We start from the raw sequence: 26,740 nt of genomic DNA, 5'->3' as shown, positions 1-26,740 counted from the left end.
TTACTTGGGATTTTCAAGACAGGATCTCTCTGTGTAGCCTTGGCTGTCCTGGAACTAACTCTGTAGATCAAAGTGACCTTGAACTCACGGAGATAGATCTGCCTGCCTCTGCCTGCCTCTGTCTCCGAAGTGCTGGGATGAAAGCTGTGCTCCACCACCACCTGGCTAGTTATAGCATTTATTTACCTCTTTATCTTTATGTATTTGGGTGTTTTGCCTGTGCTGGACTTATAAACAGTTGTGGACCACCATATGGGTGCTGGCACAAGAAACCTAGTTCTCTGAAAGGCAGCCAGTGCAGTCAGACATAGTGACTATGCCTTTGCTCCCAGGACTAGGGAGACAGAGTCAGGTGGATCTCTGAGGCCATCCAAGGCTACATACTGAGACCCTGTCTCAAAGCAAGGGCAGCTGGAACCCTTAACCACTGGACCGTCTTTTCCACACCCCAACATTCTTTAAATTAGATAAACATATGTCATTGTCTCTATTCTGATTTTAAAAACTTGTTACATTTATGTATTATGGGGGAGGGGCACTAGTGGAGGTCAGAGAACAAATTATAGGAGTGTGTTCTCTCCTTCCACCATGTGGATCTGGGAGGTCAAATTCAGGTCATCAGGCTTGGTGGCAAACACTTTACCCACTGAGCCAACTTGCCATCCCCACCCTGATTTTTTTCAGTCTAGCAATAATATTAAGATTGCTACATATCAGTTTGCAAACAGATTTCTTGACCCATTTTATGCTGAGTAATAGCCTGGTGTGTAGTTATACCACATTTTATATCACATTTTATGCTGAGTAATAGCCTGGTGTGTAGTTATACTACAATACCACAATCCTTTTAACCAACCTCTGATGAGAACTTGGCTCATTCCCAGGAAATTCTACAATTTTGAAGAACTCTACCTATACAATACAGCTGTGGTTGGAAACCCACACTCATAACATCAAGAGTCAGAACTCACCATATAGAAAGTTTGAGGCCAGCCTGGACTACATCAAACTAATCATAATAATACTGATAACTTTAGGACCAAAGGCATAAACTGAAACCGGCTTGGCCAAACTTACATGTTTGACTTTTGAGAAAAGAGAACGGGGTATTTGTTTTTTTTTTTTTTAACTATTTTAAAATTTATTTATTTTATGTGTGTGGGTATTTTACCCTCATGTATGTCTTGTCTGTGTAACACATGCTTGCTGGAGCCAGAGGAGATTAGAATTGCTGTCTGATTCTCTGGAACTGGAAGTTACAGTGGTTGTGAGCCAACATGTTGGTGTTGGGAATCAAACCTGGCTCTCCTAAAAACGCTTTTGAACTGTCTTGCTAGTCCTAAACCAGGGGATTCCATCACGAGTGCGCGCGCGCACGCACACACACACACACACACACACACACACACACACACACACACACACACACCACCTTGGAGACAGGATCTTGTGGTACCCCACAGGCTAGCCTCTGAGTGTCCTCAGCATCTTCCCTGAGTCTGATGCAAGTTGGGTGCTCGACATGTTTGTTGGCACAGTGGATGGCCCAGGTGGAGAGAATGCCAAGCAGTTCTTCTGAGGCTCTGCAAGACTCACAGGGGGAATTTTGCTGTTGGCTCAGAGTGCCACCTTTGATCTCCACTACTGTTTATAATACCTTGCTTTCCTTGCTGCTATTTCCTCTGTGTGTTGTAGCATTATTAACCTTTGACCAGAGCTTAGGATCATTTTCATAAAGCCTAATCGAGGCCCACCAGCTTGAGTCCACACAGGCTGCCAACAGAAATTCCCTCGTAACCCAAGTGTTCAGGTGTGCACACCTGAGATCCTGGCACTTGGGAGATGGAGGTAGGCGATCAGGTCAGGATAGACCAGCCTTGGCTACACAAGACCCTGTTTCAGAAAAAGAAGGAAAAAGGAAGGAGGAGGAGGAGCAGGAAGAGAAAGAGAAAGAGGCACAGGAGGAACAAGAGGAACAGGAGGAGGGGGAAAGGAGGAGGAGGGGAAGAGGAAGAAGAGGGAAAGAAACAGGAGGAACAGGAGGAGGAACCAGAGGAAGAGGAGGTAGGAGAGGAGGAGGAGGAGGCAGAGGAGAGGGGGAGAAGGATACAGCAGCTCTTTGACTAGCTTCTCATGCCAGTGTCTGTGGGGCATACTGGTCAGCAGCCTAGGATCTGCCATGTGTCCTTGGTGGTGTCCTTCCTTTGTCCTTCTCAGTCCTAATGCACAACTTCCACTCTTCAGGTTGCCTTAGGGATGCCTGGGCTCCTCAGTTTCCCTGTTTTGGAGGCCCCACACAAAGATGCTGTAGAAATACAGATGGAGTTTATCTAGGTTACAGCCTGGCCCACATAATTAGTCTTCTCAATGCCTCTTACCCTCCTAATTATTATGATGGCTGTGTCTACTCAGCTGGTCCTGCCCACTTCCCCCTTCTTTCCCAGTGGAGTTCCCCAGGTGGCTGGAGAGGTGAGGTTAGACCCCAGAGTCCCTGGACTGCAGGATGAGCCTCCTAACTCTGGTTCTGAACTCAGGGATCAAGAAGAAAAGATGAACTGCCAGGAAACAGGGATGACAGCAGGAAAAAGTTCTGGGCCTCAGTTTTCCCATCTGTAAAATGAGAGGTTACATTTTATATGATGATATCTGAGCATTATCTGATGTTGGCTTGTCACATCTCTACCTCACACCAAGGCTCTGAACTAGGTTTAACCAAGTAGCCCTGGCATGTCGTAGAGCCAGGTGTCAACCCTATAAAGCTAATCCCTTCTCCCCCGCCCCCATTTCTTTTTCCGATTTTCTCAAACTCTATTTGGTGCCCTGTCTTGGGCAGATGTTTATCCAGAGTTGAGTCTTCTCTCCCCTAGACCACACCCTTCCAAGAGATTATTACCAGGAATAAACAGAGGCCTGGGCTATATACTCTGGTCTTGCTGCAGATCCTTGTCCTGATTCGCCCTGGGACCAAACCTGAGTCCTAGACACGGAGTTCAAAATCACAAGTACGAGCTGAGTGTTGGAGTTTGCACCCTTAGTCTCAGGTGGTTAGGAGACAGACGTGAGTGTATCACTTGAGTCTGAGAGTTTGGAATCAGCCGAGGCAGCATATTACTTTCCACCTCTAAAAGAATAACCATAGTTAGGCACCTGAGAGGCTGAGGCAGGAGGATCAAGAATTCAAGGTCATTTTTGGCCACATAACAAGTTTGGGGCCAGTCTGGGATTACATGAGCCCATATTTCAAACAGCAACAACTACTATTTCTAACTAACTAACTAACTAACTAGCTAACTAACTAGCTGGGGTGAGATGCAGCGGGTAGGCGGCTCGGGAGTTAAGAAGCTTTACTTTCTTCAACGACTAGAGAAAAGCAAGCTCCACGATGTCTCACTTGAGAATGCTGTCATCTTGAGCTTCTGCCAGTTCTCTCTCAATCCGTTTCAGTTCATCTAGTCTCTTCTTTTCCTCTGCTGCTATTCTCCTCTCCTCCCCTGCCCAGGGGTTTTAGTTAACTGTAGTGCTTGGCGCCATATGCCATGCCAAGGGTCAGAGCAGAGTACCAGCCGAACTTGATGAGCAGAGAGACCTGAACCGGGGACACCATTTTGTCCGTGACCTTTGCCCCAGACTATTTGTCTTTATTCATGTGTGTGTCTGCTGTGTCTGCAGAGGCCAGAAAAAGGTGTCAGATCCCCTGGAGTTGGAGTTACCAGGGGCACGGAGGTTGAAACTCAAATTCAGGTCCTCTGGGAGAGCAGTACTTGACTTGAACCACTGAGCCATCTCTCTAGCTCCCCAATCCCCCTTTAAAGACAGGACCTTATGTATAGCAGAGGGTTTCAAACTCACTGTGTATTGAAAGATGAGCTTCAACTTGTGGTCGTTTGCTTAGCCTCCTGGATACTAAGATTGTTGGTGTGTACCACCACACCCAGTTTACATAGTGCTATGGCTTTAACTTGGGGCTTTGTGCTTGCTAGGCAATCTACGTCCCCAATGTACATCCTCGTTTTTTTCTGGACCCCTTACCCCCTTGTGGTGACAAATGACACACTATACCTCCAAGTTCACAGACTACATTGCTGACTCCTTGCCAACAGTCCTATGTACTTCACTGCTACGGCCTTAGCACCTATGATGGTGTGTTGAATATACAGTTTCAACCCAGTGACTGCAACCTACCTTACTTTCTACACATGATGGATCAGCTTCTTCCCTTCCCCTCCCCCAGATGGACTGAAATGGCTCCCGTTATCAGGAGAGGAGGACTGTACATAGGAACAAGGTCCTTTTCATGCTCAGGATGCAGTGTATACGCTGTCCACAGCGTAGACGTACGTTGAAAGTGTGGTACCAGATGTGCTGACCTCCTGAAGCTGTGCTCATAGAACGACTCCCACTAGCAGAGGATGGGAAAGGGCTTTTCTCCGGGAAGCTGGACGTCTTGCAGCTCCATCAGATGAGGAAACAACGTGGCCACATAGCCCCAAACCAGGCACGCGAGCCTTCCAACCTATCATTCTCTAGCCTGCTCAGAAACCTCATCCAAGATCCCATTCATTCATGTTTGTTCATGTTGGGGGTGGGGTGCATGGAGAGACTGGCAGACCCTGGCAGAGGACCGGGTCACCTCTGCAAGCACCTTATGCCCCAAAGAGCATATTGTGTGTCTGGGAGTAGGGGCGGGGAGTGGTTGGGTCTCAGGTATCTGGTTCACTCTACCCATTGATTTCCAAGATATCTCTCTCTCTCTCTCTCTCTCTCTCTCTCTCTCTCACACACACACACACACACACACACACACACACACACACACACATCTGTACCTCCCTTTCCTACATCTGCTGCAACAGAGGCAGGAAAGCAGCAGTGCTCTCAGCAATGAAGGGACTCCATGTTTTCCAAACGTTTTATTAAGAATAAGGCATATGACAGTCACCCCTAAAGCAAGGGCTCTATTTCTGTAGGTGAGTGAATACACTCTGAAAAGCATTGGATTAAAAAGCGCAGCCAACAGAGAATTTGGAGCAGGATCTGACCGCCCTGCATTGTCTCCCATTGGAGGCTGGCACATCAGTGTGAAAGGGTGCTTAGGAGACCCTGGCCCCCAAATGAGAAGATGCTTCACACTCTCTGGCCTCCTTCCCTTTCACCTCCATCCAGGATGACTCTATCCTGCTGCTTGTATAGGGATGAGCTCCCCCATCTTGGCCCAGAACTGGTCTCCCAAAGAACAGGTTGCCTTGGCGAGGATGCAGTGATGAAGGATGCAGAACCTTGGCCTGCATCGCTCACTCGTTCCTGGATGGCTTCTAGGATGTAGGACTCCACTGCTGCTCTTCCTTCTGTCTACACTTGCACCCCTAAGGACTCAGTGTCCCCATGAACCGTCTCAGTCTCTCAGTGGGGATGTGTACAACAAAGGAGAGAGATTAAATGGCCCTTTCCCTTCTTGGCCACTGGGTCATTCCTGGGCTGTGGCTGGTGTTTTTCCTTCGATCAGGTGGGTTCCCATAGCCAGGTCTAGGAAGGGAAGAGGTGGAAGCTGAGGGTGGGGCCTGTCCCAGAGTGGGAGCCTGAGGGAGTCCTTGCCTGTTGACCCATGAAGGGAGTCTTTCATTATTTCCACAAGAGGGAAAGGGAGTTCTGATAAGACCAGAATCCTGTATCTGCCTAGGTCTCTCTATCCCTTTCAGTGATGGAAGAGTTGCACCATCCGCTCTCACCCCAAGATCTCCACTGGTACCCAGATGCCCTTACACCCTTCCATCTGGAAGCTTTTCAAACACCTCACAGACAAATATCACTACCTCTGCTGTCAGCAGAGGAACAGGATTTGGGAGGTACGGGCAAGGTCGTTTGAGGAAGGGCAGGCAGGCGACTGTCTGATCCTGGGGATGGGGTTTGATAGAGGCAGCTGGACACCCTGTGTGCCCAGGAGAGAAAAGAAAGAAGGCTATTGCTATAGATTAAAGGGAAGCTAGTTGGGGGTAACTATGGCTTTTAGTGGGTGGATGGATGAGAAAGAGCTCTCTCTAGAAAAGTCAACCTAACAAAGTCACCCTGTTCACCCCAAAAGTATGGTTGCAAGAGATGTAGGTCTGTGCAGGTGACCCAAGAAAGAACCTTTCCTTTCCCGCTGTCCTTCAGGCACCTCCAAGGGAGCAGAGTGAGTACCTCACACAGGCAGGTTCCAGATAGACAGGGCAGCGAGTGACATAAAACTAAGGGGAGACAAGTGGGACAGGTATTGCCACTGGGCTGAAGGGGTAGAGGTCTCTGGTAGGGACCCCAGGGTTCTGCTTCTGCCATCCAGCTCCCAGAAGCAGGACAGCTCAGCACAGGCCTCGTTATTGCTCAGGGGCCTCAGCTGCCTTTCAGGGGAGGGGTCTGTGTGCAGGATCAGGTTAGAGTGTGCTCATTGCCTTTTGCTTCCTGCCAATTTCCTGCTTCCTCTTATAAAGCAGCGGACATGAGCCAGGAATTCTTTTTCTTCCTGGTGGCCATGACTGAAGAAGTTTGTCAACTACAGAGACAGTTTGCTTACCTCAGAGACCTTGGGTGACACACACAATGTGGAAAGACCTCACAGGCACTTAGGACTCAAAGCAGGTCAAACCAGGAGTGGTGGAGTGGGGCCCTGACATGGGGCCCAATCATGAGCTGGACAGAAGCTTCCTGCCTTTGAGGAGAATTAGGAAGGTGTCACCATTCTGCTCTGTTTACCCCTCCAAACAACACAGGACCACCCCGTTATCAGCAGGTTCTACAGGCTTAGAGGCCTTTCCAGGGATGGGCACCACCAAGGACTAACCAGAAAAATCGTTTCTCTGGCTAGCTGCCACTTCCAAGAAGCCAGACTCTCCTTCCTGCCTTTGGGTGCAGCCAGCTGTTTGGAAGGCTGGACAAGCTTAGCATCTATAACAGGACTGGGAAGTCTCTACAGGGGCCTCAGGAACAGAAGGGTGAGAGGCCCTTCTGTCCTTGCCAAGCCAAATCTGAGCCCCAGTTTGCCTATCTCCAGTCACTTGCACCCCTGCATGACAAACCTGGGAAGAACCAATCAGTTTCTCTTCCACAACTGGCTACAAGGGTCTAGCCTTACTGTTTTCTGTAAGTCAACTGCCACCAGGAACACAGCGGCTCTGAGAGGACGTGACTTCTAAAATAGATTCTAAAGTGTTCCGTGCTCACCTTCAAGGACTTATCAGTGGGTGGGGAGTAGCTACTTCCGAGTACACTTGCCAGCTCCTAAGCTTGCCTCTCCCGAGCAAAAGATTGGGCGGGGCTGGAGGGGGGTATGGGAGGGGAGAAAGCAGGGAAGGGGAGCTTGAGGGCCTAGCGGTGCCAAGTGCCACCATGTTCCTTTCTGCAGGCAGACCCAGCCTTCTCCCGCCCTACAAGGGATTGTCAGCTTTCCAGGGACAATCAAGACTCCACTCCCCCCACCCTCCCTCTCCAGAGGTGGGCACACAGATTAGGGTCATTACTGCCAGTCCACCATAAAAAAGGTGCATTGCTTTGGCATTCCCTCTGCAAAGGAGCTCCCTCTCCGGAGAAGAGAATTCATCTCGGGAAACACACAAGCGGGGGCGGCTCTAGTGAGTGGCCGAGCTGGGGCGGATCTGCCGGCTGGACTCCGCCCCATCCCTGATCCCGCCCGGCCCGGCCTGCTTTCCCAGTTGCCACTGCCTGTTCAGCGCCTACTCAGGATCCCCTGGGGCGCTGGGCGTGGCGGCTGGGCTCTCGCTGGTCCCTCGCTGTGGGCCTTCTTGGTACCGGGGCTCCTGGTGTGGCACGGGGTGCGGGGCGTCTTGGTCCCGCAGCTCCTGGCGTAGCTGAGGGCGAGGGCCACGGGCGCTGGGCCGCGGCGGCCTCCGTGGGTAGAGGAAGAGCGCGGGGTCCGGCATGGGATCGACGTCTTCCCAGGTCGCCCAGTCCCGGCCCGGACCCTTGGCCGCTTCGGGAGGGCGGCGGGCCCGTTGTGCACGCCGGCGGGCCCGGGGCTCGGCGGCCGCGGCGCCCGAGCGCGGGGCCTGCAGTCTCTGGCGCGCGGCGTGTAGCTGGCAGGAGAGGTAGGCGGCCGCCTCGGTGTGCTTCTGCAGCTCGGTGCCCAGCACCGTAGCGCGATGGCTACGGCGCCGCAGCTCCTCCAGAAAGCGGCGCTCCTCGGAGCGCAGGCTGCAGCGCAGCGCGGACACCAGCGCCTCCCGCTGCGCCACCTCCCGCCGCAGCTCCGCGTTGGCCGCCGCCCGTGCCTCCAGCTCCAACTCTAGCGCGCGGCACTTGTCCTCCAACTCTCGCGACGCCTCCTCTGTGGAGAAGGGAAAATAAGGCGACGGTGATCCCAAAGACGTGAAACATACCCCAGCTGACCCAGAGGCCACCCCTGCTCTTCCTCCTCAAAATTCAGCCACAGGGACTTAACCCATGTTCTACTCTCTGCGTTTAATTCTTCAATTTAAACGCAAAACCGTTCCTGACTGATTGTTCATTTGTAAGCAATCTGTTGGGCCTTGATTCTCCATGCCCTGAGTTTTGAGTCCATGTTTTATGAAGCATACAGCGCAGCGTAGTAAATAATCATAAACAAACGTCAGGTTGCCAGTGGGACATGTGTCAGAAAGACAAATTAATTTTCTGTTTCTAAGGGAGGGGTGTGTGATGTCATCAGGAAAGGTTTCAGAGCAGGAGGGGCTTGAGAGATAGGGTGAACGACCCTCCCCTGGAGAAGGGTACTCCTGGAGGGGGAGTGGCTTGTGCAACAGCCCTGTGATCGGGAGGACGTGGCATCAGCAGGGGCTGAGTAGTAGGTGTGCTCAGGAGGTGGTGGGTAGTGGGTCGTTTTGCTGACCTGTCTCACCCAGAACCTCTGGAATTGGTCCGAAAATGGCACTGCTGAGGTGTCCCTAGGTGCGCATGCAGAGTCAGAGCTGAAGACCCCACCCCCACCCCGCTTTCTGGACCTTATTCCCCATCTATACCCTGGGATTTCAGAGACAGGAGACATGTTCCTTATAAAGCAGTGGCTTGGGCTCTGGTGACCGTAGTTGTGAAAGTGTCTTTAGTCATGTACCTCCTTGTCTAGTGTCAGGGATTAGTGAGGCACCAGAAGTGTCCATGAGTGCTATATGAAGAAGTGGACAGAATCTGTTCGAGTCTAAGAGGACCCATGATACCTAGTTTAACTTCAGCGGCACAAAACAATCTATAGGGCTTACAACAGATTAGCTTAAAAGTTCCCAGCCTCCCTTGCTCTTGATGTGTAAGAACTTTAACACACCTGTATGGCGGGGAGTCAGTTCTTCTGTTTTTCCCTCCCTCCCTCCCTCCCTCCCTCCCTCCCTCCCTCCTTCCCTCCATTCTGAAACAACGATCTCAAGATATGCACTGGCTTGGAACTTGCTATATAAAGCAGGCTAGTGCTCACCTAGATCCTCCTGACTCTGCTGGTGAAGTGCTGGGACTAAAGGCATGCACCATCATGTCCCGGTTTCTGTCAGTTTTTATGGACTCTTCTGGCACCAGCATGGCGGTTTATGATTGCAGTATTAGCATTTGGGAAGTTGAAGCTAGAGAATGGCCACAAGCTCGAAACTAACCTCCTCTACTCAGTAAGTCTTAAGCCATTTGGGACGACAGAGTGAGGTGGTATCGAAACACAAAACAGATGGTCCCAGGCTGTCACTGTGTAGCTTAGGCTGACCTTGAGTTTGATGTAGCACAATGAAGAAACTGCCTGAAGCCCAGGCACCCCTCTGCCTCTCGAGTGATTCCACCAGAATCTTCTGAATACTGCTAGAACCAAGAAGGTAGCCAGACCAGCCAGCTCCACGCCACTCAGCTGTCATTCCTCTTTCCCACATTAAGTCTTGGCCTAGTATTGTCACTCAGTACTGGGACGTCTCCTATGTAGCCCTGGATGTACTGGAATTTGTTATGTACACCAGGCTGGCCTAGAACTTACAGATCTGTCTGCCTCTGCCTCCTGAGTGCTGGGATTAAAGATGTGTACCACATGCCCTGCCCGAGTAACACTTAAAATCTTTTAAAATTTCACTATGTTATCCATGCGTTTGGGCACGTGTGTAGTATGTGTGTATGTTTATGTCTGTATATGTCACTGTGGAAGTCAGAGGTCAGTGTTGGGCATCTCCTTTTTTTGCTCTTGGAAGCAGAGGCAGGAGGATGAAGAGTTCAAGGCCATCCTTGACAACACAGTGAACAGTCAAACGTGGTCCAGCAGGAGGGCTCAGCAGGCAAAGGTGTTTGAGGTCAAACCTGATGACCTGAGTTTGATCCCTGGGACCCAACTGGTAGAAATAGAGAGCCGACTGACTCTGGTTCCACATATCCCATTCCCACAATAATTAATATATATAAGACATTTTAAGAGTGCTCTGGAAAGCTCAGCCTTCTGGGCCCCGTGCACCTCCCATCACAGCCCCAAGCTATTTCTCTTACCTTGCTGGTGAGACTGGACCTCTCTCATCTCCAGATCGTGGGTCAGCTCTAGGGAAGAGAGAATTGAGGAGTTTGTGTGCATACAAGTAGGTGTGCAGGTCAGAAAATTACAACTCCGTAAAAGGAAGGACAGATCCGTAGGCACCATTGACACCACCAGCTAGCTACCTTACATCCCAGGCAGACCGTAGGCCTGGGATTTCTAGGCCCAGAGATCTTTCCAGCAAAGGATCTGTTCCTAGGATTGGGAACGGAGACCACCTCTGTGGGTAGAAGAGCCTGTCTTGTTTTGGGGGAATGAAGGAATATTTGCCTTTTTCTTTTTTTCTTTTTTTCGGAGCTGGGGACCGAACGCAGGGCCTTGCCCTTGCTAGGAATATTTGCCTTTCTCTAAGGGGTAATATACCACCGGGCCAGCTGTGGAGGACTTTTGTAAACATGGGGTCTTGACCCACGGAAGCTTAGTTAACTGATGAATGCCGCAGTGCCAAGAGACGCTTAGGAGGCAACGGGAATAGGCAGAAGCTATTTACTGAACATATGTGACACTAATTTCATGGCCAGCATTGTATCTGTATTACTGTCTGAAGATCTCTGTGCAGATTCCCAAATCCCATTTGACCACCATGCAAGAAGGGTTTCTGCAGGACAGTGCCCCCTAGTGGTGGAAGATGTACCAGGCTTTGGTTTGGCACTGCAGGGGAGGGACTCCTCAGGGACACCCAAACTGAGGAATGCCATCACCAAAGTCTCTGGTACAGGAACAAGTTCTTCCTGGGCACCCAAGAGGAACTTATTTTTCTTTTTTCTTTAAAGATTATATATATATATATATATATATATATATATATATATATATATATATATATATATACTGTAGTTGTCTTCAGACACACCAGAAGAGGGCATCAAATCCCATTATAGATGGTTGTGAGCCACCATGTGGTTGTTGGGATTTGAACTCAGGACCTCTGGAAGGGCAATCTTAACCACTGAGCCATCTCTCCAGCCCCAGAACTTATATACCTGTTTTTTGGTGTCCCCAATGCCCCATCTCTCAGGGAAACTGTCTGATCGCTATTTTCAGTCCCAACCCCCAGAGCTCAGAACAATGAGGGATCAGGGGTTTACAGTTCAGTGACAGACAAATGCTTAGCGTTCCTGCTCTGGGTTCTAATTCAGATAATATGTAGGGAAAAGGACAGCAGGGAGCCAGGCGTCAGAGAGTCTACTAAGAGCACTTGAGTGTACCTTCAGAGATAAAGCTTTGAGTCTGAAGAAAATGGCACATCTCTGGGAATAGTGGCCAGCAGTATCTAAAGTCATGTCTGTGCCCTTGGCCTGCTCTTCTTCTCTCCTCAAAATGCTCTCAGGGACCAGAGTTTGCTAGAACTGTATTCTCTGAGGAGGCCACTTGTTGCCAGGACACAAGAGAGTACCTTAGCTATGGCCGTAGCCTGAACCTTTTCCCTGGGGCCACTGGGAGCCCTCTGATGCCTCCACTCCTAGGACTCTTGGGGAACAACTTCTCCCTTCCTCCAAGGCCTATGAAATGGCCTAAGGGACCTTGGCTTTGCCACTAACTTCCCTAGGGCAGATTTCTTTCAACCATTAACCACAGGGCTTAGATTAGGAGATAGAATCCTACTCCCCCATCTTTATTTTTTGTTTTCTTTTTGAGATGTGTTATGGTTTGAATATGCTTCCCCCAGGGAGTGGCACTATTTGGAGGTGTGGCCTTATTGGATTAGGTGTGTCACTGTGGCGTGGGCTTTAAGACCCTCATCCTAGCTGGTTGGAAGTCAGTATTCTGCTAGCAGCCTTCAGATGAAGATGTAGAACTCTCAGCTCCTCCTGCACCATGCCTGTCTGGATGCCAAGGTGTTTCTGCCTTGATACTAGACTGAACCTCTGAACCTGTAAGCCAGCCCCAGTTAAGTGTCCTTTGTAAGACTTGCTTTGGTCATGGTGTCGGTTCACAGCAGTAAAACCCTGACTAAGACAAGATGGGATCTCATCACATAGCCCTGGCTGTTCTGGAACTCACTGTATAGACCAATCCAACCTTAAACTCACAGAGATCACCCTGCTTCTGCCTTCTGAATGCTGAGGTGAAGAGTGTGAGCCACCACACTGGCTTCGCCCACCGTTCTCCACCCATCTTCTGATGTGAGTCTGTGTAGAGTCTATAAGTATTTCATGAAATCAGTATATGGTAGGACCCTGGTCAGTAAGGATACTTCTGTGAGTCTTAGTTTTCTCTTTTGGAAAAATGGGAACAGAACAGCATCGCTCTTTCATGGGGCTGGTGCCAGGATGCAATGAGAAGAAAATAGAAGATTTAGCACAGGGCTAGACCAACCATTAAAGCACAGGGCACTTGTCATTGTCCAGGCTGTGCCACCAGCCCAGAACTTACTTCTACCTCCAAATCCCACATTCTTCATCTTGTTTTGTTTGTTTGTTTGTTTGTTTGTTTGAGACAGGGTTTCTCTATGTAGCCCTGGCTGTCCTGAAACTTGTTCTGTAGACCAGGCTGACCTGGTTCACAGATCTCCGGCCTGTGCCTCCCATGCTGGGATTAAAGGCTTGCACTACCACCTGACTCCATGTTCTTTGTTTTTGTCTTCCAGGCAGCCTGCCCTCCTGGGTCCTCCTTCAGTCTCCTCCCCAATTTCCGCTGCTTTCCCTGCACCTCCCTCCTGGAAGGAAGGCCTGATTCGGTCATCTCAGCCCCCAGAGTGGCAGTTCTAGACAAGACCAGAGTTATTTTTATCTCCTTAATCAATATCCAGGAGGCTTGAGCCCAAATGCACTTGACAGTCAAGGGGACTGTAGGGCCTTCTGATCCTGCCTGTTATGTTGTCATGGGAACTATCGTGTGTTCAGAAGGGAAGGACCCAGGCTCTTAGAATCAGGGAAAAAAAAAAGAGAGAGAGAAGAAATGAGAGAATATGCAGTAAGATTTTGGGTCCGGTCTTCCTCTGATACTGTCATTGCGATAAAGCAGCGACCTCCAGGGGCATCCCGTCACTTGGGAGACAGACGACTAGGAGCCTAGCTTGGAAGACTGCAACTGGGTCTGCATGTGCAAAGAAGCTGAGGCTAGGCTGCTCACGGTCTATGTTAACGTGAGAAGCCAAGGGGTCACTCAAGCTTTCTAGGCCTCTGGGCGAACAACAGGTAGAACGCAATTAGAAAATGGCACAGTGCTGGTTTTAATCCTGGCTGTGACGCTAACGTATATCGTATGATTGGTTTTTCTGGGTCTTGGTTTATCACTTTCACGATAAAAAGTTGGGTCTGGGGTTGCGTCCCTTTAAACCTAGCACTCAGAAGGCAGAGGCAGGGAGAACTCTGTGAGTTCGAGGCCAGCCTAGGCTATCTGACACCTTGTGTCGGCAAACACAGAAGGTCTGCGCTTGGAGACACAGGAGCACCCGAGTCACAGTCGCACCTCTGAAAGGCCTGGGTGGTAGAGGTTATCGGTTCAAGATCAGAGCCCGACCTGGGATTTCCAGTCATTCTTGGCCTGCCTCTTCTCTGCTCACCAATGTAGCCAACCAGAGGGCCCTTCTCCTCTAAGCTGTCTTGAACTAACTCTTCCTCCCTATCCGCTAACCTCTCCCCAGACCTCCCTAGCAGCTCTGCCACACTCATGCAGTTTCCCTCTGGCATGGTTCACTTCTGCTGCTGCTGAAGAAGCATCCAGCTGCTCCTAACCGTTCACTGATTCTCACTGACCAAGGGGACGAGCCAAACTCAGGGCTCTCACGCTACTGGTCAGGGTCTCCAGGGTACGGCTGTAGCTGGACTTTTCACTTCTCACAGTCTCTTCACCGCCTTATGCCACCTCCTGGCTTTGTTATGCCAGCCCATATCTGGACTGGTTTCTTTACTTTTCTTTCTCTTCTTTCTCCTCCTCCCCCTCTTCCCCCTCGTCCTCTTCTCTTCCTCCTCCTCCTCTTCATCCTCCTCCTCCTCCTCCTTCTCCTCCTCCTCTTCTTTTTGGTTTCTTCACTTCTCTCCCCTGTCACCTATCAGAATGTCTGCCTCCCAGGGGATGGCATGCTCCCTCCTTGCACGGAGGTGCTCAGTCTCCATTATCCTGCTCAAACTGGATTATCATCCTGAACTCTCATTGGCCCTCTTATTTTCTGATGCTTAGTTTATTATTTTATTTCATTTTTGATTTTTTGGGAAAGGCTTTCTCTGTGTTTCTCCTGGAACTCCCTTTGTAGACCACGCTGGTCTAGAACTCACAGAGATCTGTCTGCCTCCACCTCCTGAGTGCTGGGATTAAAGGTATGCCCTACCATGCCCAGCTAAGATGTATGTTTATTTTACGTTTGTGATGCTAGGCATGGAATTCAGGACCTTGTACACGCTGGGTAAGTGCTCCAACACTGAGTTACCCTCTAGAACATGTGTTTTCTTACCTGGAATTCCTCAAGGATGACATGTGCTTAATAAACGCAAAAGTGACAGGAATCCCTAGACTGGTTCCTGGAAGTCTGACCTTAGCAGGTCCTCGGTCTTAAAATTTTTAGGTGTGGTGAGCAAGAGAGGTTGAGGGACAGGGTCTACATAGCCCAGGCTAGCCTAGAAATCAATATGCAGCTGAGACCTAATTCTTCTTCCCCTGATAACAGTCCAGTACTGTCACATTCAGCTCATCCCTAGAACTTACTCCACCCCAAGTCTCAGTTCTCATCCAGAAAGGGAACCGACAGAACTGGTGTTAGGCTCACAGGAACTCAAGGAGAGCATCCCACCAGCAAAACTGGTGATGGTGCCGGTGACCCCTCCTTACTCCAGCCACCTGGGGGTCAGTGTTCCCTCACCTGAGCATCGCTTCTGCAGCCTCAGGATCTCCAGGTGCAGGTCTCGAAGCAGGGCCATCTGCTCCTTTTTCAGGAAGCTGATGTGGCGTTGTACGCTCTGGATCTGATGCTCCAGGGACACGGTATCCATGGTAACCCAGGCCTGGGCCCCACCTGGGTGGAATACAATGTGAAAGCACATCTTCAGAGGCTATTTGCCTTGTCCCACCTTCCGGTCTTGTGGTGTCCTTCACACAAGGTCCTCTGGGCTCTAGGGCGAGGCCTCTGCCACTCTCAGTTTTCTGGACCCTGTGAGTGAGCATCCCCTCAGGGAGGTTGTTACTCCCATTTACCAGACTAAGAAGCAGAGGCATATGGACGTGGCAGTGCTAGCTACATTTTCCTGCCTCTTCTGCTTCTCGGAGAGACAAACAAATGGAGCAGAAGTTGGCAAAGGCAGGTAGATGACTTTGGGTCTAGCCTTTTTTTTTTTTTAAGATTTATTTATTAATTTATATAAGTATACTGTCTCTGTCTTCAGACAAACCAGAAGAGGGCATCAGATCTTATAACAGATGGTTGTGAGCTACCATGTGGTTGCTGGGATTTGAACTCAGGACCTCTGGAAGAGCAGTCAGTGCTCTTAACCACTGAGTCATCTCTCCAGCCCGGGTCTAGCCTTCACTAGCCATCTCTCCAGCCCAGGTCTAGCCTTCACTACATATGTCACACAGAGCCAGCCCCCCCCTCTCTCCCCCCCTCTGAGGTCTCAGCTTTCACAAGTAAAATAAAGGAGCTGACCCTGAAATCTGTTCCAGTTATGACAGCCACATGCATCTCAACCCTGAAGCTCCTTCAGTTCACAGGGAGAGAGGGTCCTGATAGGTAGTCCAGGCCAGTCTTGAACTCTCCACATTCCCGTCAGTCATCTGTCATGTCTGCCTTTGGAGTGCTTCTGTTACAGGTATGCACTGTTGCGCCTGGCTAGAGAGGGGAGGGGAGCTGAAGGGGGAACTTACTGACAGGCCTCTGTGGGCTGAAAGCAGGAGGTGGAGTCGATCTATAGAGAGGGCTGGGATGTGAAGACCCAAACTGTGGACCCCCAAGGAAACATGGGGACAGAAGCATGCGCCTGAATGGGCCCGGGTTGTAGCCCTGCCTCCCCCAACCCCCACCCCTGCCTGATCTTCCCAGTGACTGTTCCATGGTGGAGCATAGCGTCCTGGGACAGCAAAGGTGGAGGCAAGAGCCCATAAGCTGCTTCTTTATTTTGGGTAATGGAGCTTATATTACGAAGCCCAGACTGGCTCAAATCATCCTCTTGCCTTAGCTTTCTGAGCAGCTGAGACTACAAGCGTGTGGCCCTCCCCAGAGTTTTATAGGTTGTTTCTTTTGTTTTGCTTTGCTTTTTGTTTATTTGCTGCTGTTGTTGTTTTTCTGCCGAGCTGAAGATTTCACAGAGCACCATGAACCTGCTAGGCAAGCACTATATATGAAATTACATCTCATCCTCAAGGAAGAGACAGGGTCTCACTATCTAGCTCTAGATGTCTTAGAACTCGATATGTAGACCAAGCAGGCCTCGAACTCACAGAGATCCTCCTGTCTCTGCCTCCCAAGTGCTGGGATGAAAGCATGAATCACTATACTGGGTCTTCCTTAAACTTCAGAAGGACCTGATTCCACCTACTCTGGGGATCTCCATGGATGGTGAGAGAGGAAGGCCAGTATGATAGATGTCTCTTCTTCTTCTTCTTCTTCTTTTTTTTTTGGAGCTGGGGACCGAACCCAGGGCCTTGCGCTTGCTAGCAAGTGCTCTACCGCTGAGCTAAATCTCAGCGATTAGATAGACATCTCTTCTGTGTGCCATTTCCAATTTCCATTTGTAGAGTCAGTCCAAGAAGGTCCTCCTGAGAACCTTCATTCCATAGGCTCCTGTCTGGGCCCTCTTCCCTGCCAACCCTAGCCTCACTAACCCAACACACCAGTCTTCTTATTTCAGCACAGGGTGGCCCTTTGGCCTATTGACAGAACTCGATGCTTACTGACCAACTGTATGTTCGAGAAATGACACCTGATCCCACTTCTGCCAATCACTTTCCCAGCCAGCCCTACAGACATTTCAAACTTACGGACACTGAAGTGATCAGGCCATCCCCAAGCTCAGAGGCAGGGCACACCTAGGGCTCCTGCTATGTCTTCCTTTGTTTGCTTGTTTTTGAGGCAGGGTCCCAGGGATTTGGTTTTGCTTTTTGAGATGGGGTTCGTTATGTTACACTGAGAGGTCTCAGCTTTATAAGCTCATGTGATCCTAGGCCCTCCGTCTCCCAGATAGCCAGGATACAGATGTGTGCCTGCCCAGTTCCTTCAATTCAAAGAAAATACCCATGTTTACACTGGAAATAGGCCTGAGTTTGAATCCTGGCTCTTTTAGTTACTTTCTGTGTTGGCTTTGAGCATGAAAGCTAACCTCTGGGAGATAATATCTCCTTTTCTTCTTTTTTTTTTTTTTTCTTCTTTTTTTTCGGAGCAGGGCCTTGGGCTTGCTAGGCAAGTGCTCTACCACTGAGCTAAATCCCCAGCCCCCGAGATAATATTTTCTTGATGTCAAGTGGAAGTAAAGAGGACTGGGGAGATGGTTTGGTGGTTAAAAGCATCTGCTGTTCTTCTGGGGCAACTTCCTTCATTTCCCAGTACCCACACGGCAGCTCAGCCATTTGTAACTCCGGTTTCAGGGGATCTGATTCTTCTAAAAGTACACAGACATACACGCAGGCAACACACACACACACACACACACACACACACACACGTTTTAGTGAGTAAATATACTAACAGTTCTAGAATACCTGTGAGAATTAAATGAGACAAGAAATGTGAAGCACTAGCTAGGTGTGGTGGTACAGGACCATTGTAGTCCAAGACGCTGGGAGGCAGAGGCAGGAGGGTTAGAAGTTCAAGGTTTTCCTGGACTACACGAGGAGCTCATGGCCAATCTGGACTACACTAGACAATACCTCAGAAACAAACAAACCAACAAACGAACAAACCCAAAAGATAAAGTGCTTAGTCTAAAAACACTCAGCATTACATTCTTTTTGTCCCTCTGTCCATCTCTGTATAAGTAGCTACGTCTTAACTTGGCCGGCTATTTTATCCATCCATCCGTCAGTCCATCCCTCAGCCTACTGTTGCCGAGCACTTGTCCAGGAGAGGACACAGTGACAGACATTAAAAAAAAGAGTCTCTGTAGCTGGGTGGTGGTGACGCACACCTTTGATCCCAGCACTCAGGCAGAGGCAGTGAAATCTTAAGTGAGTTAGAGGCCAGCCTGGTCTATAGAGTGAGTTCCAGAGCTACACAGAGAAACCCTGTCTCAAAGACAAGAACCAAAGGATGGCAGGAGAAACTGCAACAAGACAAAACAATAAGAAATAAGGTGGAAGGGTTTTACAGATGTAATTACAGTTCCCACTCAACTGACTTTGAACTAATTAAAACTATGGAGAGGAATAGGGCCTGACCTATCAGATGAGCCGTGCAAATGAATTCACAGTGGAAAACCCACCAGACTCCTGGTCCTTAGAAACAGTGAGGAAATAACTTGATTTACTCGTTAAGAAATATTTTTTGCGGGTTGGGGATTTAGCTCAGTGGTAGAGCGCTTGCCTAGCAAGCTCGAGGCCCTGGGTTCAGTCCCCAGCTCCGAAAAAAAAAAAAAAAAGAAAAAAAATATTTTTTGCATTCATTCATTTTGCGTGTTTGTACATGTCCACACATTACGGTATGTGAGGGGAGGTTGGGGCCAGCTCACGGAAGCTGGTTTTCTCCCACCTCTCCCAGTTCTGGAATGGAAATCATGCTGTCGGGCCTGGCGGCCAATGCCCTAACCTGTTGAGTCATCTTGCTGGACTATCCCTTTTCATTTCTTTTAATTAACTTATGATGATAATTACTGTTATTGGTTTCAGGGTCTTGTTATGTAGCCCTCACAGGCCTGGTGCTCTCTAAGTAGCTTACACTGGACATAACTCACAGCAATACTCCTGTCTCAGCTTCCAGAGTGCTGGGACTACAGGCATGAGGCTCCATAACCCACTATTTTTTTTTCTTTTTTTTTTGAGACAGGGTCTCTCTGTGTAGCCCTGGTTGTCCTGGAACTTGATTTGTAGCCCAGGCCGGCCTCAAATTCAAAGATCTGCCTGCCTCTGCCTCCAGAGTGATGGGATTAGAGGTGTCCACCACTGCCACCAGACCATTCTTTTTGTTGTTGTTGTTGTTTTTGTTTTGTTTTAAATATTTATTTATTTTTTATGAGTACACTGTAGCTGTCTTCATACACACCAGAAGAGGACATCGGATTCCAGATGGTTGTGAGCCACCATGTGGTTGCTGGGAATTGAACTCAGGACCTCTGGAAGAGCAGTCAGTGCTCTTAACCACTGAGCCACCTCTCCAGCCACCCCCCCCCTTTTTTTTTTGAGATGAGTCTCTCTTTACATAGCCCTGGTTATCCTGGAACTCTCCATGTAGACAAGGCTATCCCTGAACTCACAGAGATCTACTAGCCTCCCAAGTACTGGGATTAAAGGCCTGAAGTGCAGGTTTTTTTTTTTTTTTCCTTTTCTTTTTTTTCGGAGCTGGGGACCGAACCCAGGGCCTTGCACTCGCTAGGCAAGCGCTCTACCGCTGAGCTAAATCCCCAACCCCAGTTTTTTTTTTAATTTAAATGTTTTTATTTTTTATAATTTCATACTTGAGCACTGGATTACATCATTTCCATCCCAATTCAAACAAACAAGCAAAAGTTTACTGAGACCACGTAGTGTTGCTCTGATGTATATATGTGTTTAGAGTCGATCACTTGGAATTGGATAGTTTATCATGGGGTTCATCACCAGAGAAGATGGACTCTCCCTCTCTTGGCAGCCATGGATTGCCTGTCACTCTTCATCTAGGAGTAGGTCCTTGAAGTTTAAAAAATGTCACTCTGGCTGCCCGGGGCAGCACATGGCTGTAATCGTCTGAGCACATCTTGAGTTGATTTTGAGCCTGGGCCACAATAAAACTATCCTGAGTCCATCTCATGGTATTACCTCCCTAGTTCAGGCCACCAGCCTCCCTCTGGTACCGATGCAGTGCCCTAAGACCGGGCTTCTTGCTCCTGCCCTGCCCCACTCTTTCTCACTGAGAGGCCAAAGTTCCTTCAGCAGACCTAAGGCTGTCATATCTTCCTATCCTCAACTCAAAACTCCCAGTGCTTCCCATTGCACATGAACCCCAAGGTTATTTAATTATGTGCATACGCATGTGTCTTTGTGCATGTGGGAGTGTAGCTGCCCGAGGAGTCCAGGCGGAGTGTGGCAGTTGTGAGCTGTCAGATACCAATGCTGGGAACTAAACTTGGTGTGCACTTTTTTTTTTTTTTTTTTTTTTGGAGCTGGGGACCGAACCCAGGGCCTTGCGCTTCCTAGGTAAGCGCTCTACCACTGAGCTAAATCCCCAGCCCCTGGTGTGCACCTCTTATGGCTGAGCCATCTCTTTGGCATCCTTTGTGTGTGTATGTGTTCTTTCTTTCTTTCTTTCTTCCTTTCTTTCTTCTTTTGTTAAAGATTTATTCATTTATTATATATAAGTACACTGTAGCTGTCTTCAGACACACCAGAAGAGGGCATCGGATCTCTTTACAGATGGTTGTGAGCCACCATGTGGTTGCTGGGATTTGAACTCAGGACCTCTGGAAGAGCAGTCGGTGCTCTTAACCGCTGAGCCATCTCTCCAGCACTGTGTTCTTTCATTTTGTCTCCAAGACAGGCTTTCTCTGTGTAGCCCTGGCTGTCCTGGAACTCACTCTGTAGACCAGGCTTGCTTCCAATTCAGAGATCCACCTGCCTCTGTCTCTGAGTGCTGGGATTAAAGGTGTGCACCACCACTACCCAACTCTTTCTTTAAAAATTACATTCATTTATTCATTATACATGCTACATCATGGGTGTGGCAGTCAGAGGACGAGTTGAAGTAGGCTGATTCTCTTTCCACCATGAGGATCCCGGGGATTGATCCCAGTCTCTCAGCGTTTGAAGCAGTGCCTGTATCTGCTGAGCCCTTTTGCAGACCTGTCCTTCTTTCCTTGTTTTTGAGCTGGAGTCCTGCTTTGTAGCCAAGAAGGACCTCAAACTTGTGATCTCCTGCCTCTACCCATACAGAGCTGGGACTTGTAGGTGTGCACCACCGGAGTGGGGCAAAAACCCGAGTCCTAATTAAACCCTGCACTATCTGCCTCTGGTCAATTACTCTTGTTTCTTGGTCTCCCACTGCTGGTTTGAGCCTACTCACCTGGGGTTTTTTGTATGTATGAACTGTCTTCTCTGTCAGGGATGCCTTTTACCACTCTCACCTCATGGCCCATTCCCTTCCTTTCCTGATGACTCAAAATAAAGAGACTTCTGTCATTTCCCACTCCCATCCCTTGCACTATTCCTTCCTGAACTCCCCGGCACATGAGTGGCATGGAACATTTGTTTACTGTCTGCTCCCTGTTGGCAACAGAAAATGAAGGACTCTTGTTTTGTTTTCCCCAGTTCCCCAGTGCCTAGCACAGTACGTAGCAAATAGGAATTGCTCGGTAAACATCTGCAGAATGCACAAGTATGTGGATTTGGGGGAGTTCATAGACTGATGGCAGTGCAGGTTTGCTAGAGCAAGACAGACACAATTAAGTTTGACGTCCCCAAAGGCCCTCAGGGAAGAAATAGATGTCAGGTAGACTACTTCACACTCTGGGTCCTAGTGCCGGAGAACCAGATGAGTTGTATGCCTCTGAAACTGTATGTCTGTACCGAGACGAATGGGCTTGTGTGTACCTCAAGGAGTGCACGAGAATACATGGGTAAGAACCCGTGATTCTGGGGCCTCACACATGCTCTATCATGTAACAGCATTCCAAGTTCCTTGACGTGTCACATCTGTGTGGGTGCTGTGTGCAGACCTGCAGGATGAAGGTGTGTAGGCCTACCCTTGGAGGAAGAGAGAGAATGTCTGTTTCCATTCACTACCACACGGACAACTGTGAAGGGTGAAAGTCCTTCCCACATCGCCCTGGAGCCTGGAAGCTGGCCAAAGGAGGCTGAGCCAGGCAGCTGTTCTTTCCTGGATGGGCTCGGCTGTTCGCGTCCAACTAGGCAGGCCACTCTTTCTTCTTAGGGCAGAAATTTGGGTCACAAATGATCTTGGCAAGTCTTAGTTCTTAGGCATTACTGTGTGGATTGTTTGGGGAGGGGAGGAGGTGGAGTTGGGAGAGGGAATAAGAAACAGCCAGAACCCTGTAGCTGAGGAATTGCAGTATGGGGGCAGGAAAACAGCAGGTTTTCATGACATACGTGCAGTCCTAGAACCGCTGGGCACCAGAAGCTTGTGTCCTAGATGTGGTCTAAGCAAGCAGCAGCAGCAGAAGGGTGGGTGCTGCCGGCTCGATCTTCTCCCTGGACCCAGCTTAGCCTCTCATCCCCTGCCGCTGTCTCCTGTCCAGCCCTCTTCAAGGTCTGCCTTGCTTCCACATTTCCACTCCTGGTATTCCTAGTTCTTTCTCATGTTAATTTTTTAAATATTTATTTATTTATTTACTTATTTATATGTGAGTACACTGTAGCTGTCTCAGACACACCAGAAGAGGGCATCAGATCTCATTACAGATGGTTGTGAGCCACCATGTGGTTGCTGGGAATTGAACTCAGGACCTCTGGAAGAGCAGTCAGTGCTCTTAACCACTGAGCCATCTCTCCAGCCCCTCATGTTAATTTTATAGCCTGACAAAACTACAAAACAATGACAACAACAACAACAACCAATGAACCACACAAACAAACAAACAAACAAACAAAACTCACCAAGAATACAAAGGAGCCATGACACAAGGTGCAAAATTTATAGTTAATTCCAAACACTGTGGGCACCACAGTGTTCCAAACACCCTATCTCTTGGGTCTGAAAGGTACTGCTGTCTCTTCCCTTTGGTAAAGCTGGCAGAGAAGGCCTCAACTATTGGCAAAGCAGCTGGCACACTGGAACCTTCTGGTCCTGGCACAATTCTGGCTTACTTTTTTTAAAAAAGTATTTATTTATTTACTTACTTGCTTATTTATGTGGCAATCTCATGCACACCACAGCATACATGAGGAGGTCAGAGGACAACTGAGGGAGTCCGTTTATGCTGTCTACCACATGAGTCCTACAGATGGAATTCAGATCATCAAGCTGGGCAGTAAGTGCCCTTCTCTGTTAAGCCATCTTACTGGCCCCAACAATTCTGTCTCTCTGAGGCCCTGCCTCCTGCTCCTGGTGAGTAACTCAGCTCCTGCCGGTCTCTGGGTCTCCAGTTCCCTTCCCATCTGCCCACAACCGTCATGGAGCTTAGGGAACTTAGTTGTCTCCCTTCCTCAGTTCTAGTTCTTACAATTATTCGGGTTCAATTTACCATAGGAAGCGCAGGACCTTACTACTCTAGACTGGAGTCATCTTGGCCAACGGTTTGAAGCTTTTGCTCTATAGAGCTCTAGAATTCAGCATTGGAGGGGGGATCAGATGCCAGAGAGTAGGGGTGGTGGCTCTGTTCTATTTTTTTTTTTTCATTCCTTGAGACAGGGTTTCTCTATGAAGACCAGGCTGACCTCTAACTCACAGAGATCTGCTTATCTCTGTTTCCCGAGCGCTGCCACTAAAAGCACGAGTGTATGCGGCACATACACACCTAGTCGGTTGGCTGGCTTCGCTTTTAATGATCTTTTATTTTGAAAAAAAAATATTGCACATGTGTGCATAGGCATACTGTGTGTGTGTTCGGGGGCAGGTCACCTCATGCCACTGTGAATATGTAGAGGTCAAAGGACAATTTTGGGGTTGGGGGTTAGCTCTCTCATGCCCTTTTACAATCTGGGATTAAACAGACTGTCTTCTGAATTTATATGCTGGGCTATCTCTCCGGCCCCCTTTATTGGTCTTTCTTACGATAAAACTTTTAAGTAAGAAAAGATGCCCAATAAATAAATTCTGAAACTATTTTTATTAACTAATTATGTATCGCTGCTGTTGTTGATGTTGTTAAAATGATCCCTCTGTAGTCCTGGATGGACAGGAATGTGCTATGTAACCCAGGCTGACTTCCAACTCACGGTAATCTTCCTGCCTCAGCAACCTTAACGCTGAGACTGCAGGCGTACGCCCCCATACCTGAGTGAATTCGCGATTTCCCTGAGATGCTTACACTTCTCCTTACCCAGCTCCACCTCTCAGCCTGTTCTATGTTCCCGTTATATTCTGTCCCACCCTTCCTTCAAGCCAGCGTTGCATCTGAGAGAGGATCAGCCTGGCCCCTGGGAGCCTCTGCTCTTAGATCACATGGAGTTTCTGTGTGCCCTGTCTTATGCCTTGACTGATATCTTGTCCCAGTTTCAATTCCATTCTTAGTGCTTCTTCTTCTCTTTGGGGCTGAAAACATCTGTTGGGTCAACGAATACCATTCTTAATGTTCTTTAAGAATGCACGGCTCCCTGTTTCTAGGTAATGCGAAAGTTAAGTTTTGGTTCTTCCTTACAGCCAAAGCAGGTCTATGAGCTGGGAGAGGCAGAGTGATGAGTGAGTAAATAAACGAATCTATATGTTCTTTATTTTTCTTCGTCATGTTCTGCCTTTACTCTCTGACTCAGAGGCCCATGGCAAGAAGAGAGCAGATCTCGAAAGCCTAAGTCAGGGCCTGAAAACACAGGCAAGAATGCTAGCTAGCACACACTAACTCAGTACTGTTCTCAGTTCTACACACACTAACTCATCTTAACCCTGTACTGGGAGGCCGACTAGTACATCCACTCCACAGATGAATAGGGCCTCAGAGAGGTAAAGCCCTTCACCTGACATACACAGCTGTGCTGACACCTAGGAGACTCTCTGAGGTGCTCACTCTGTAACATGAAGCTTCTCATAGGCAACCACACTTTAAATCTGCAGGCAAAATACCCCCCTAACCCCTTTTTTATTTTTTATTTATTTTTTATTTATTTTTGGATTCTACCTCTTGCTCTCCAGACAAAGTCTCCCCGTAACCATGGCCAGCCCCTAGCTTTCCACACTCTATCCACCCAGTTTCTGTCTCCTGAAATCCGACCTCTCTTTGCTTTTTAGAACCTTCTTACCGGCAGTTTGGACTCTGGGAATCCCTTGCAAGAAACAAACCACACAGCCAATAGTGAAGCAGAGAGAATGAATTGAGTATTACTGGGAATCACCAGGGCAAGTAAGTACACGTATTAAAAAATAATTACTCTGCCACCCCCTCTAAGTCCTTGGCTCTCCTGAGGACGAGTCTGGAACCAAGATCTGGCCTTTGACAAATGTCTGGGATTCTGTCTGCAGAGGTGGGGGCTGGTGGCGGAGACATTCTCTAAGGACCTGTGGTCCTCCAACACTACAGAGTCCCTCCTCCCAGACACCCCTCGACTCTGGCTCCCCGCTCACTGAAGATCCCACAACCCCAACCTCAGCATTGTTGAGGATTCAGGTACGTGGGAGTGGGGTGTCGGGAAAAACTGGACCCCCCCTTTCAATACTGATGCTCTGTAGTTTGTGCCTCGAATGTGACACCGAGAGCCGGGGGGGCTGCGAGTGGGGGGCACGGTTGAAGAGTATGGATACCACAGAGCATAGGAAGAGAGGAACCAGCTAGGACACGAAGAGCAGGCAGAATGGTGCGAGTGGTGGTCTGGACTGTTTTGGACCCCTCGCCAACGCCGGGAAGGGCCCGGGTCTGGCGGCGGAGGACAACTTCTGCCAGCAGCCCGCGTCCTGCCCGCCTTCCGCGCGCTGCGGTGCCCGACCCCGCGCAGCCTTCCAGGCGGAGCCGGAGCTCGGGCGCTCTCTTCATCACCCTGGCCACCCGGCCAGCACCTACCCTCGACACCCACCGCCGGCCTGCTCACCTGCGGACCCGAGAGAGCCGCCGGGCCCGGCCCGGGCCTCGCTGGGTCTCGGGAAGAGCTCTTCTCCCGCGTTAGCTGCTCTCATGGATCCGCAGAGCGCGGCCAGGCTGCGGCGCCATCAACTGCTGCGAGGCTGTGGGGGGTGGACGCCAGGGCTCGGGGGGCTCCGGGGCGCAGAGGTGGGGGGCCCGGGGCAGGCTCCGGGCGTAAACACCCAGCAACGTGACCGGAACTGGCGAACGAGCTGGAGGGGGCGGGGGGCGGGAGAGATAAGGGGGAAGGGAGGGACCTGGGGCGCACGGGGAGGGGCCGTGGGCGGGGCGGGGGGAGGGGAGGTTGGGGCGGGGGAAGGGGAGCCCCGGGACCTCGGGGAGCCCCGGGAGCCGGGCCTTCGCACCCCGCGGGCAGCCGAATCCTCAGGTCTGGCCTTGACTGGTAGCTTAGGAGGGAACTGAGACACCGCAGGCGACTAGGCGAGCGGGGACG

The 26,740-nt window shown here is 49.6% G+C and overlaps 1 protein-coding gene and 1 pseudogene across 3 annotated transcripts; both read right to left on the bottom strand.

Annotated features, from left to right (window-relative positions):
- Positions 1-3,387: 3,387 nt before the first annotated feature.
- On the bottom strand, positions 3,388-3,613 carry LOC120095138 (ATP synthase subunit e, mitochondrial-like; annotated as a pseudogene). Its single transcript, XR_015631261.1, has one exon. The product of XR_015631261.1 is annotated as an ATP synthase subunit e, mitochondrial-like (transcript).
- Positions 3,614-4,891: 1,278 nt separating this feature from the next.
- Ccdc92b (coiled-coil domain containing 92B) lies at positions 4,892-26,511 on the bottom strand. 2 transcript variants are annotated; one of them, XM_087572941.1, is made up of 6 exons: positions 26,255-26,495; positions 15,309-15,461; positions 10,465-10,512; positions 7,195-8,314; positions 6,548-6,682; positions 4,896-5,523 (listed from the first exon to the last, which is right to left on the bottom strand). In XM_087572941.1, the coding sequence occupies exons 1-4, from the start codon at positions 26,337-26,339 to the stop codon at positions 7,704-7,706; spliced, it is 897 nt and encodes a 298-aa protein (XP_087429067.1). In that variant the 5' UTR covers positions 26,340-26,495; the 3' UTR covers positions 4,896-5,523; positions 6,548-6,682; positions 7,195-7,703.
- Positions 26,512-26,740: the final 229 nt, after the last annotated feature.

The sequence above is a fragment of the Rattus norvegicus genome, chromosome 10, assembly GCF_021556685.1.
Source record: "Rattus norvegicus strain SHRSP/BbbUtx chromosome 10, alternate assembly SHRSP_T2T, whole genome shotgun sequence".
NCBI classification, from domain to species: domain Eukaryota; kingdom Metazoa; phylum Chordata; class Mammalia; order Rodentia; family Muridae; genus Rattus; species Rattus norvegicus.
This window is presented reverse-complemented; position numbering and strand designations above follow the sequence as displayed.